The 13,882-nt window shown below is 33.6% G+C and overlaps 1 protein-coding gene across 1 annotated transcript in view; it reads left to right on the top strand.

Moving 5' to 3' along the window:
- The window catches only part of scro (scarecrow), a 113,556-nt gene that overhangs the window by 57,172 nt on the left and 42,502 nt on the right, over positions 1-13,882 (top strand). The window contains exon 4 of the mRNA XM_085948523.1: positions 6,061-6,156. Coding sequence (XP_085804649.1) covers positions 6,061-6,156 — 96 coding nt within the window. The remainder of the gene's footprint in view (positions 1-6,060; positions 6,157-13,882) is intronic.

Raw genomic sequence — 13,882 nt, 5'->3', positions numbered from 1 at the left:
CATAGCAATATGGCGCTTGTACACGTCTATGGATTTACTGGCGGCAATAGTGCTTATTTTAAACTATCATGACAATAACTGTTTACACGTAAAAGTGCTGATTGTCTCTCCAATTCATTCTTAAAGAGTGAGCGAGTCGCGATGTTGTCATTTTATGGTACTATTTTGTACTATTTGACAGCTAGTGAAAATCGGTCAACCTGAAAATTCGTTTTTTTGCCGGCAGGTTCGCCACTGTCGTTCTTCTGCGCAGGCGCAGATCGAACTTACTGTCACATAAAAATTCAGAAGCTTCCAAACTTGTTTAATTCAAGCATGCAATTTTGCCAACTGCAGGATAATACATGTTTACCCATACATTTTCTTACTGTCAACTGTAAATCCATGCACGTGTAAAACCTTGCGATTATCCCGACTTTCTCACTACATAAATAAGAGTCATATAGTAACATAATAGTACCTAATACATATTACGCCAAATTTCATCTTATTGAGATAGGTACCGAAAATAATAAAGCTAATAGTCAATCTCAGTCAATAATTCTCAGCTAATGTAGCCTGTATATACATCGAAAATAGCATAGATTTTTTAACCTATATTATTTTACTTCTTAATACCTAAGTACATGGCCAAATATCCTGCTAAAACAAAGAAGGGCGTTAATGTATTCATGACTTCCCCTCCCACAAGTGTTTGTATAGAAACTAACTCTTAAATGCTCGCGGAGCCAGTTTAATTTGGAATACAATTCGCATCATGATATTTCCCTTAGCTAAGAGCTTTTGGAGATGGGGGAAGCGTTCGATACACCCTGTTTAAAAACATATTTGGGAATACATCAGTGAAGATTATTGTTAGAACAACCAGATTGTGTATTCCACCAAAATGTAACATTAATATATATCAAAATCGACAAGTTTTGACGAGAAGTCTTCAAAAACCTACCCATAGGTAGATGTTCGAGGGTTAATAAATTGAAAAGTAAAAGGTTTACATTTACAAGGTAGCCTTAAATATTTAATCGATCTCATAATAAGATTAATATAACTTTAAAATCCGGTTCTTGGCGCCAGAAGTGCCCATGTCAAATAAATATATCGATTGTTGAGTAGAGTAAAGGTTTTATAACTTTTTTGCACTCTTTACTACACTGATATGCCTCTTTGCCTGATTACCTCGCATAAAATTAGATAAAATGATATTCACTTGTATTAATATATGTAGTAATAAATAAATAAATATATAATGTATTTATAAAATATATTTTTAGAATATATTACGTCATTTTCATCCTAGAGCCGGAGTGCAAAGTTATGAATCATATTATACTCTACAACGGAACACAGAATATATAATGGGGGCTGGCTTACCCACAGAACAGATAATAGAGTTCCCTGGGCTTCCCTTACGGGCTGTAGTGGCAGTTTTGAAGCAGCATTACTTTAGGGCTTAGGGCGCTTAGGCTATAAAATTATAGGACACAACGCGTACTGACTGTCCGCAAATATTGAATACGCGTTACGTGACACAATTTAATGCATATTATGAGACGGATGTAACTTAAAGCTATTTAAATGTGGTAATTAAAAAGTAATTGTCTAGTCAGCAGTCAATGTGTCCTATATTTTCCTATATGTCCCATATTTTTTCATACTCGCTATACGTATCTTGTTATATCATACCCAATAGGGTAGGTAAGTCAGTTCCCATTAATGTTGTGTTTCCTGTTCAGTAGATATAGACAATTGTTTGTTTATCATCAAAAATCTATGTAGTCAAGTGTTAGCTACTTTGCTGATTTTTCGTGCTATAAATTAAATATAAAATTCTTAAAAACTATGAAATATAAACAATTTTTTTCTACTCCTAAGGAAAAACTTAATAAACTACATTTTATTGATTAAAATAATCATAATATAATATATTAATAAGATGAGATCCTTTAACAAATGCACATTTTATAAAGTATTTAAAGTGTATGTTTATCTTTGACTAAACAATATTTATTTTTTATTGTACATAATGTTTTTAGTTATGTGATAAATTAAACTATTTCAAAATGTAAATTATCAACAAATAGTATTACATTGAAAGCTTCCTATTATTTTGTCTCTAGGTGCTACTAGAAGGAAGAGCATTCACCATAGCCAATAAAAACATATCGTAAAATCCTAAAGTACCATGAGTGTCAAATGTGGCAAGCATTGATAATATTAACTTATACTTATATAATATATCAATGGTAGCAAGACACTTTGTGGCTATCCTGTAACCAGTAAAAATCGGTGGATGGATATACGAATGGCGTTTTGGGTGGAATTGTTCCAAGAGTAAACAATGGATTATTTAGTAGGTAGTAGGCATTTAGAGGGATGGTTCTGGAAATATCTGAATTTATCGCTTCGTAAGGAAATACTTAAAAAATCCTCGTTATTGGTTTGTTTATAAATTGATAATGATGAAATGACGTTTTAAATCAATCTTAGATCAGACGGAATGATATCTAAAGACAACCATGGAAGATTTGAGTTTTTTTATAATGCCCTACGTTAGAGTAGTGCTAGAGTACCCTTCTCTGAAGTGATGGTTGCACATTTGATTCTCGCATCTGGATAAAATGATATGTTGTGTAGTTTGATCCAGAGCAAGAATCAAATTATCAAATCGAGAATTAGTTATAGACAAAAGAATTTCTCGTAAAAATGTCGCCCTTAGGCAGAATTAGAATGCCGTATTACCATCTTAACTCATTTAGTGCTAACAATGCGACAAGCGCATTTGCAGTAGTTGGCCATTAGATATAATTAACATGATATTTAATATTTAAATGTGGTAATTAAAAAGTAATTAACTGGTCTCAGCAGTGAATGTATTAAACTAAATCGTAAATGCAAAAACTTGTTCGACGCGGACGACACGGCTGCCGTGTCCCCGTTAAACGGTCATTAGATGCAATTAGCATGTTATTTAAATGTAGTACTTAATTAAAATTGTGATTGTGTTAAGCAACGCATGATCTACCTACCCCCACGGGCGTCACTGAATATAACCTACACTCTCTGGAAGTTAAATTCACGAAAAACAAGTACCAAATTACCAACATAACAGTGCTGGTTGTAAAGATCTATTTTATTATTATCATCAGCCTGTATCCATCCACTGCTGAATGAGGATCCATCCAAGCTGATTTCACTCCTGTTATCCTTGTTTGTTATATTCCAATTACTTTCTTAGAGCTTAAGTGGTCATTATGAATATGGCATTTACTACCATTCACATTAATTAATCCAATGTTATGTTCTTACAACAATGATATACATACATATTAATGATAATTATCTATCAAATAGTACGTCCTACACACACACATACCACATTTTCTCTCATCTGTCAGTTAGAATTATACTTCTACAATTTAGATAGTTGAATCTGATTTTTCATTTTTTTTTTACATCAATGACAATATATTACATAATATTATGTTGGTAGTTACTTCATGATAATTGTACATTATTTCACTTGTATTTATGGTAATATTGCGTATTATTATGATGTATTTAGTCAGGTAGATTATGGTGTACAATATAGATAGGTATTGTCCACAGAAATCGATTGCCTTGGATGGTTAGCGTGCCTTTATTGACTTTACCTGTTTACCGACAGGGCACCTGTTTTCAAGGGAATGTGCTCGAAATAATATGATTCATGAGAGATGACGATATAATATTATTGTTTTATTTAACTTAATAAAATCGTTTTCAGAAAATTGTTCATTGCATTTTATTATTCTTGTGGAAAAATTTCTTTACATTCTGTAATATCATTTAACGACAGTTTTAACAAATTAATTTATTATTATGTTTATTCGATTCTCCGCTATTTATGTAGTGGCAAAGGGTGGAAGTAGGCTGTTAAGATCCGACTAAATAACAACACAATAAACTTTGTCAGTCAAACGTATTTGTTTTCATTGAACTAAGACTACAACATATGGCCTGCAGCTATGACTACGGTTGCTCATCTACGAGTTATTGCGACCAGTCGCATCCACAAGAGGTCGAATGCGCGTGGTCTCACGGTCATAATTTATACGATCGTTAATGGCCGTATGTATCATCTGCGCTGTTTTATCGTTTAGACATGCCTTATCAGAATATAAGAACAAACATTGAATGCCTCAGATAGACAATTCGTGAGTTCCATTTACACATGCTTTGCGTGTTGTAGAATGCACCAAAAGGGAGCAAGTCGTTGAGAAGGCTGTTAGGCAGTCAAATCAATTGGGTCACGATCCTCAGTCATGAGGTCATTACGAAGAAGAAGTTATATGCGGGTCTGATTACTGGAATAGTAACAACAATTCTTGTAATTTAGATTTTATATTAAGTAAGTATATGACTTTAATGGTTTTAGAAGTTATAATTGATGTCTAAATTTTGTTTGATGTTTTTTGACGTTTAATATTGGTATTATAATACATAATATTTTCTTTTTATAACTCATCTCTCGTTAGTATCTAAAACTATACCTAACTGATAATACGTTTTCTACTCGGAGGGTTCATGTTCGAGTCCACGCAAGCTGGATAATGTAAACATTCTTTGGTATTTTATCTCAATGAAAGAGAAGGCAGGCAAAGTGCAATCCTGTTATTTTAATGCATATTGTATAATATTTCCACATGACTAAAACTATTAAATTGTTCAACTATCCTATTTATAGATAATTCATATTATTCAGAACACCACAGAAAAAATACATATTACAAGTTAAAAAAAAAAACTATTATTTCGAGGCGAGACTCGAAAACACATACCTACATCACTTACAGCTAATTTGTTTTACCAATTAAGTCAGCTGTACCATACCTAATCGCGCTAAAATTAACTAAACATTATGTGTCCAAAGTGTTTCAGACGTTATTGGCGATTTTTTTATTAGAGAATAATTCGCAAGATTTAAGAATCTAATAAGTATAGAATTATGTATTTTGAAAACACATGTGAGAAACATCCACTAGAAAAAATCTTTTTGAAAAAATACGACACCTAGCAGGAAACAAACCTGCGTCTGTCAGAAATCGCGTCCACGTGTACTGACCACTATGCTATAGGTAGAGTATACGCTTCATGACTTTGCACCCCGGATCGAGGATGAAAATGATATATTCTAAAAATATTTTTCTTACGTATATTATCTATTTATCTATTTATTTATTTATTACTATATTAATACAAGTGAGTATCATTTGATTGAATTTTATGCGAGGTAATCAGGCAAATAGGCTTATTAGTGTAGTAAAAAGTGCAAAAAAGAGTGCATAGTTATAAAACATAATATACTCTATCTGAAGGCTATACCTCACTCAGCTGAGGCATGGTCTAAAAAGATCGTGACTAGGCGATGCGCGGATTGTGCAAATGACGCGAGCCGAACGAAATATAATTTGTCATAAAAATTCAACATGCGTCCTTTTAATGTTATGTTTATTATTATACTCGTAATAATAATGTAGTATATTCATTGACATGTTTTCTTTTTCAAGTACATGTGGAATGTTTTTAGTCATCTTTACACGATTTAAGAATATATTTCTCCGACGCCATCACAAAACAAATTGCCGTGCTCACAGGTCGACTATCGCTCTCCGACTGGCAACGCGGCCGAAATTACGTCCCACATACTGTTGAAAATTATTTGCCGTTTCACTTATGTACGCTCTTAATAACAATTTGAACGAAATACTCGTATGCAATCGAAAATCTTCGTTTATCGCGTTACCGATTACAGGTTACCGCATTGCATTCGAATATAATCAATAACTAGCACTACCATCGTAATTCAAAATTCAGTGCCACGGTCTGAATATAGTCAGGCATGATTTATGCAAAAAGCTGGTCGATGAAAAATCCATTCGGTTTGGATAGTATTTATACTCTGGTTTTATGGCATTTGTGAATATTATGCTACAGTTTTTAGGTACAAATAACATGCAAACTTTTATGACCTCAATTAAATATTATGATAATATTAATAATTTTATTATTTTTCTTTATCAGGTGTACGAGTTAGAAAGGAGGTTTAAGCAGCAGAAATACCTTTCAGCGCCAGAGCGGGAACACCTGGCATCATTAATACACCTTACCCCCACCCAAGTGAGTTTTCTTTGATATTACTATTATTATTATAAAACGTCTCTACGTATATAGGTAGGTAATACTGGAATATTGAAGACATAACTACCTAACTACCTATGTAGTTCAGCAGTGGAATTTAAATTGAAACCATCCTCTCCATAAATGCTTAAAATCTTGTTCAAGCATATTTAAATAAATGTATGAACCATAGAGGTATTAAATTAAAAGAGGGGCAAGGAATCGGCTTTCCGCAAGGAATACAGCTGAATGAAGCAGGCCAACAATAGCAGATAACTTACGAAAAATAGCGTCGCGATGAAAAAAAATCATGGCATCACAGAGGATTTACTTTGGTCATTATAACGTACCCATATAATATAATGTTAACGTTCAAATTTTGCCACAAATTGATTACCAGCCCGCCCCACCATACTTTTTCGCCATACTAGCCGGCTTCACCATACTTTCATATAACCTGCCGCCCCTAGGTATGAACCTACTAAATAAAATTGTGCCGCGGGCGAATATTTAAATGTCAGTAGAAAAAAACGAATTTATCAGATAACTTTATGAAATCGTGACTTCATTGTGAAGATTTAAGCGAAATAAAAATATAAAATCATCCGTTTTTCACTTAAATATAAATTTTGGTACTTGTACTATGTATAACTTACAATATGTCATAAAGCAGTTATGGGGATAAACAACTCAACCCGTGTCAGGATATTGATCGGCGATATTAAATATCCATTTCCCGTAGTGTACAATTATATGGAAAACTCAGCAAATAGCTGACTGCAAAGATTATTTTCCGCGGTATCTATTTTCCACATAGTCAGCTTAGTATATCCAATGACACAAACTCCATATATTAGCTGACTCAATATAATAATTATTCTCTAAATATTCTTTTCAAGATATTATTTTGATTGTGAGTACGTCAATAAATAGCGGATCATAATTCATTGGACACGTCACTTGAATATAAGTTACCGGTCAGTTAGTATCTCAGTCACTGTATCGCTCCGCACAACATCTTATTCTACCGAGATTCGGACCTCGGAACAGTATCACAAGATTCATATGTATCGTAATATACTCTTGTACCGACTGTTTATGCTGCAGATAAAACTCGCTCCTCCATCCATCGGAGCAACCACAAAATCTCGCCTTCTTCAACCACAACACTATGAATTCCACACAGTTTTTATGTAGAGTTTGATAAAGAGGCATTAGATCAAAGTGTATGTATGTGCCAAATTTTGTAGTGGGTTTCGTTAGAGGCTTTTAAACAAATCATCTGTTCTTAATTACAAAATAATTACAAACCTCTATGATAATAAAAAATATTTTTATTAGAATGATTTAAGAATACCTAACTTACAGTAAAACAATTTATGTTATTATTACTTGTTATTAAACAGGTACCACCTAAACAGTTTTAAATTACAAAGCTCTTTTGAGGTGGACATTTTCACAGTTATCAAAACAAACCTTTCCCGTGAGGTTGGCAGTACTTACTTACTGATTTCTCAATTACCAATACGTTGGTAATCAATGAACAAAAGTTACAATGACAGTTTTTATGTTACATTCGAGTGACATGCACACTTTAAAATGCATTTCTCGGCTGGTAGGTAGTCAATGGTCACTTGAATAAATTGCGTTACATCCTCGTTGACATTTTGAATACATTGTGAAACTTCATCTTATGGATATTTATTTATATTTGACGCACTGCACTTATCAGTTGCATATAATTATGCAGAAAATTTCACATTTACGAAATTTAGTAGTGATGCACCAGATTTTTGCATTATGTAAGTATGTATACGGTATCTAATAGGTGCCTAGCCAAAGATGTTGAAAAACCCTTCTCATATAGAGATGGAGCCTAAATGTGTGAATTTGAAGCAAAAAATTACATCTGTGGGTCTATTCTATACTTATCGACCGCTAAAGTGATAGATATTATCAAACTTAGGGTAGGTTTGTATCGAAGTATTAGCACGTATTGTAACAATTACAATAAGTTGGTTGTATTGTTGCAATAAGGGCTATATTTTAACAGCAGTACTGGGTCTATTCTATGCACAAGGCTGCTTTCGGTCCACTACGGCAGCTAAATAGGGTAAGGAAAATATCGAATTATTAACACTTATTGTGACAATTACAATAATTAAGTTATAATTGTTACAATAAGAACTATGTTTAATTTTAGACCCGGATAGACAGTTTTGACAGTTCAGATGGTTAACTGATTGTAATTCTTGCAATAAGTGTTAATTATTCGATACTTTCCTACCCTATTTAGCTGCCGTAGCAGACCGAAAGCAGGCTTGTGTATAGAATAGACCCGCAAGAGAGGCGCTGTTAAAGTGTAACGCTTATTACAACAATTACAACCGACGTATTGTAATTGTTTCAATAAGTGCTAATACTTTCTTACAAACCTATCCTAAGTTTGATCACTTTAGCGGTCGATAAGTATAGAATAGACCCACAGGTCTACTAATGAAGTTAGAGTTAGTATTTAAAGTTCATTTGAAGAAAACTTCTCACTTCTAAAATGATATTCCTATATAATTTCACATACACCCAATTATTTAATTAAGTACAAACATGATTGCCTGTGCAGATATTGGCAATATAAACCTTGAATATTAATTAAATTCATAAGATTGGATAGTGTATATTTAAATTTGACTTCAATTTGACATTTCACACGTATCACATATTGCTATATTAAAGCAGGTATTTGAATATAAAATTAAGCTGCGGAAAAATATTAATTTATTTAGGCAGCCAAAAGCAATTCATAGATTATTATTTTTAATATGAATAATCACGTTCAGTGGTACCTGAGAGGTACAAAACGTCTGGAAGGTAGACCTAGAGGCCGCTGGATCGATGAAATGTTTAAGTTCTGCGGAAATACGTGGCAACACAACGCAAAAGACTGACAGAAGTAGAATCAGCTTGGAGAGGCCTTCATCCAGTAGTGGATAGATTCAGGTTGATGATGATGATGATGAATTCAAATCAGAATGCCACCATTTTGTTTTTGGGCTGCCAATAGAAGAAGAAAAATAATCTTGTTACTTGTACCTACATAGTACAACCACACGTAAAATGGTTCGATTCGCAACTCGAACTGATTTCAAAATTCGTAACACGGAATTCGTATAAGTAAAACTCTTTTTATCAAGATTATAGAGTTGAAATTCTTTATGTCTAACATAATTTAGTTCAACTTATTACTCTCTATGCGTCAGTGAAAATTTTAGATGATCACTTACTAATATTTAATAAACTATTTCTTTTTATTCAACGAATAAGACAAAAAATTTGAAAATGTAACATTCTACCTATATACTGAATATACATAACTTTAAACTACATAATTTATAACGCAATTCGATTAGTATTTCATATAACAACTACTAGTTTAAATCGTCGTAATTTGGTAAGATGCCCGTAGCTTAATAATTATAAACGTTTACTGGCGTGAATCCAACAGATACAGGTTCAAGTCCCGTCGGGTGTCGTATCTACAAAATGATTTTTTCTAACGTGTACCTATATGCATGAGATGCGATTTGGCGCCGGGACAACTGGACGTCACTCAATTCGAAAATAAATAGACGTTATGTACTTATACGTACTTTAAAAAATATTTAATATTATTATTTATATTTAAATTATTATATTATGATTTAACAGTTGGTGAGAATTTAAATATGCACACGTAAATAATGATTTAATCGTACATATGTTTAAGTTCCAACGAAAAAAGAGTTTTTTTTATTTTTATATAAAGCCTTAGACATGGTAATTATGTAATAATTAATAAAAAAAACATTATATTAAGAGTAAAATGAATTAAAACTACTAAGTAGTAGATAGAAACTGATTAAAATTCATCGTCTACGACGTCTACGTTATGTTTACGTGTCTAAGACAATGCGGTGAAATTGTCCTGGCGTCCAGTTGTCCCATTCCCTTACCATCTATCCAATAATGATTAGTTATTGTAAATAAGTCTGTACCATCCAATGACATTATTAAGGCCATGCATTAGTTGAGGCACGGTCTAAAAAGATCGTTGCTAGGCGATGCGCGGATTGCGGGTCGCGGGTGCAAATGACGCCTGTCAAACGAAATATTATTTGTCATATAAATCCAACATACGTCCATTTTATGTTCTGTTTATTATTCTATTAGTAACTATAATAATATATTCATTGACATGTTGTCTTTTTAAAGTAAATGGGTAACGTTTTTAGTCATCTTTACACGATTTTAGAATTAATTGACCCGTCGCCATCACGCAGCAAAGTGACGTGTTTCTGACTCGACATTCTCTCACTGAATGGCAGCGAGTCCAAAATTTCGTCGCGCCTACAGTTGAAAATTATTTGGCGTTTCACTGATGCGTCACCTTAACGCACTCAATACAGTAGCTAGCAAGTAAATTCGCGCATTCGCATGTATAGGTAGACGTCACGCAATTTCCATTATGCGATATCACGCATCGGGAATTTATAGCAATATGACCTTTATTGTAATGGCGTTAGAACAAATATGCCATTCGGCAGACCCGACAAAAAAGTGAGTGTCATTTTTTTTCCAGATGCTTCGTCCATATTAATGTCATTGAGTCGGTTAGACTGAGGTTCTACCCGTTCGAGCCGAACCATTCGGCAGACCCAACAAAAAGCATTAGGAATTTATAGCAATATCACCTTTATTGTAATGGCGTTAGAACAGATTATGCCATTCGGCAGACCCGACAATAAAGTGAGTGTCATTTTCTTTTCCAGATGATTCGTCCATATTATTACTGTCATTGGTACCATCGGAAAAAAACGCGGAGTGTATACAAGACTTTGTCATACGCAGGTGAAGCTACTTAGCTAGGAGTTTCCAACAGCCCCTTCAATGGCGGCACTGCCTACTCACTACTGGTTATGCGTGTTTCACCTTCATTCAAACAAATAGAAATAGCACACCGTGTGCATTCGTCAAATGGCCGAGATATTAATCTATCTGCATTTGGCTTGCGAAAGAGTGTTGCCCCAGCTCAAACATTTAGAGAGAAAAGCAAACATTTATGTACGTATGAGTAATGAAGGGAGACCCGCGTGTATAACTTTATAGTGGAGCTGTATTAACTTTAACTTGTTACGAAAATGTGTAATGGAAGCGGTCCGCGTGTTTGCTGAACACTCCCGGATAGAGATGAAGTCTGGGCGGATGTCCGCGACTTTGTATTAGGCTGAATGCATAGTTGTTGTTATTGATAGGAGCTGGGAATTGTCGCTGCAAAGATTGTCGTAGTCATATCTGCAGGGCCATTAGTTGGGGCTAACTAGTTAATACTGAAATATCACTCGGATAAATTTATTCTGTATACAAGGCGGCAGTGGCGAAGGGTGAGGTAGGCTTTTAAAATCCGCATCAAACGAATTTGTTTTTATTGAATTAAGACAACAATTTACAGATGGTACCTATAGGTTAGTTTTTAAAAATCAACTGCCAAACCAAACTATAATAGTTTTGGTGTATGTTGGGCGACTCGACAAAATTGTGCTCACTTTTTCATTTATAAATATTATTATACGTGTTTTTGGTTATTTTTTACAACGTTTTTATTAGCTCGTATTCTTGTTTGTCCAGTACAGATCTTGCAATCGATTTTTAACTAACTTCCCGACTAGCTAGACATTTGAAACTTTTAGAATATATCAGAACACGATGCCAATGCATTTTTTAAATACTTTTAGCCATCTTTAAGCAGAGTTGAATTCATTTTCAGTTAATTCTGTTTTGTATGGAAAGTTATTTCAGAAAAGTCTGTAAAAAATAAAAGACTATTATTGGTTGCTAAGGGAATGGGGTGGTCCTAGGAAGTAAATTATTAATATATACTATGGACATCAAAATGACATTTTAGTATTCTATATTTGTTTGTTTGTTTTTTATTTACTTCATATCAAGTACAAGTTTGAGCATATTGAGCATAATAATTCAACAGAAAATTTAAAAACGTTGTATGTAAAAAGTTATTTTTATCTTGTAATTATTAAAAATTCATTAGACCGTGCCTAAACCAAACTATAATAGATAAAAATATTATTCTATCTATGAAATATCCAAAGTTATGTAGATATGATTTAATTGCATAATTTTAGACATTTTATAGATAGACGAGTATTTTTGGACTATTATCTATTATGGCTTGGTTTTCCCAAGGTTTAATTGAATTTAAAAAACTAACTCACATCATCTGTAAATTGTAGTACCTATTATTTCAATGAAAACAAATACGTATGACTGACAAAGTTTAGTGTGCACCATTTATGGCGGATCTTAACAGCCTACCTCCACCCTTCGCCACTGCCGCCTTGTACAAGTACAGAATAAATTTATCCGAGTGATATTTCAGATAAAGAAAAATAACGGAAACGTGTTATCATTGGTTGGCACTTGTTTGATCATCCCACATAATATTGTATATATGGCCGCAAATATCATAATGATAACTATACACTCCGGAGATATCCTGAAATATGTAAGGATGGTGAAGAGTTGGTCCAACCAGTTGTTCGGCCCATCAAATTGTCTAACTTAACTTAGATAGTCATCACAAAGACCATTTTTTTTTTTTTTTTTTTTCTTTATTTGGAAGCAATTGAGCTCTTCTCTGAATGGAAGGCTATTCTGCTTTACAATGGCTTACAAAAGTATACGTACATTTTTTTAATGACAGGAATAAATAGTTACATTATTAATGATACAGAATTACATTTTTGTTACATTATACACTAGACATTTACGTTACATTTTTGGAGAAATTCATGTACAATTTTCATAACTGAAATATTTGGTTTTGCCAGGAACGAATTAATCGTAAAAGGAGGGTATAACCTGCATTTTCCCAACTTATTCAATAACACTTCTCTCTCCAGGTCATAGGCATCACATTGCCAGACAATGTGGTTAAGATCTTGAGTGGGATGTCCACACTGACACTGAGGGCTATCTACTACTTTAATTTTGTACAATGATTCGTTGAGACTGTAATGCCCTGTCCTGCTTCTAGCTATTGTCACTATTACATCTCGCTTTATTTTACAATGTTTACTAAACCAAGTTTTAGGAGATCTACTATAAAAGTTTTGATAGTAGTGTGTTCGCAAGACCAATTTTAATGCTAAATAAATCATTTCTGCGTCAAACGGCGAGCAAGAGTATTTCTCGACTGTATCGGCTCAATCGCTCTGATTTAGCTTATATTCTATTTACTTTTATTCGTCCAGTACCTATTCCTATAATTCGTTATTATTCGTTATTACAACTGAGTCCGTGGTGACCCAGGCTTATGTAACTAGTCCCGAGACACACACGTGCGTGGATAACAGGATTTCTTAACATACATAATTTTGAAAAACTCTTCTGAGATAAAGATTCATCTTGACAATGAAGATCTGAAAGTAATATTATATTCAAAGTGCCGCCCTTAAGTAGACTTAAAATGCCGTCCTCTTTCATATTTAGTTTCAAATTTAACATACATAATTTTGAAAAACACTTCTGAGAATATTGACACCCGGCAGGAATCGAACCTGCATCTCTTGGGTTTACGCCCCGTCCGCGCATTGTCCACTACACTACTAGGTGACATACTAATTACGAAAAGTTTTAACTATTGGTCTTTTAATACCTGCTCATAAGCGCTCTT

The sequence above is a fragment of the Rhyacophila brunnea genome, unplaced genomic scaffold (genome assembly GCF_057557595.1).
Source record: "Rhyacophila brunnea isolate RB1 unplaced genomic scaffold, BYU_Rbru_1.0 scaffold_20, whole genome shotgun sequence".
In the NCBI taxonomy this organism is placed as follows: domain Eukaryota; kingdom Metazoa; phylum Arthropoda; class Insecta; order Trichoptera; family Rhyacophilidae; genus Rhyacophila; species Rhyacophila brunnea.
This window is presented reverse-complemented; position numbering and strand designations above follow the sequence as displayed.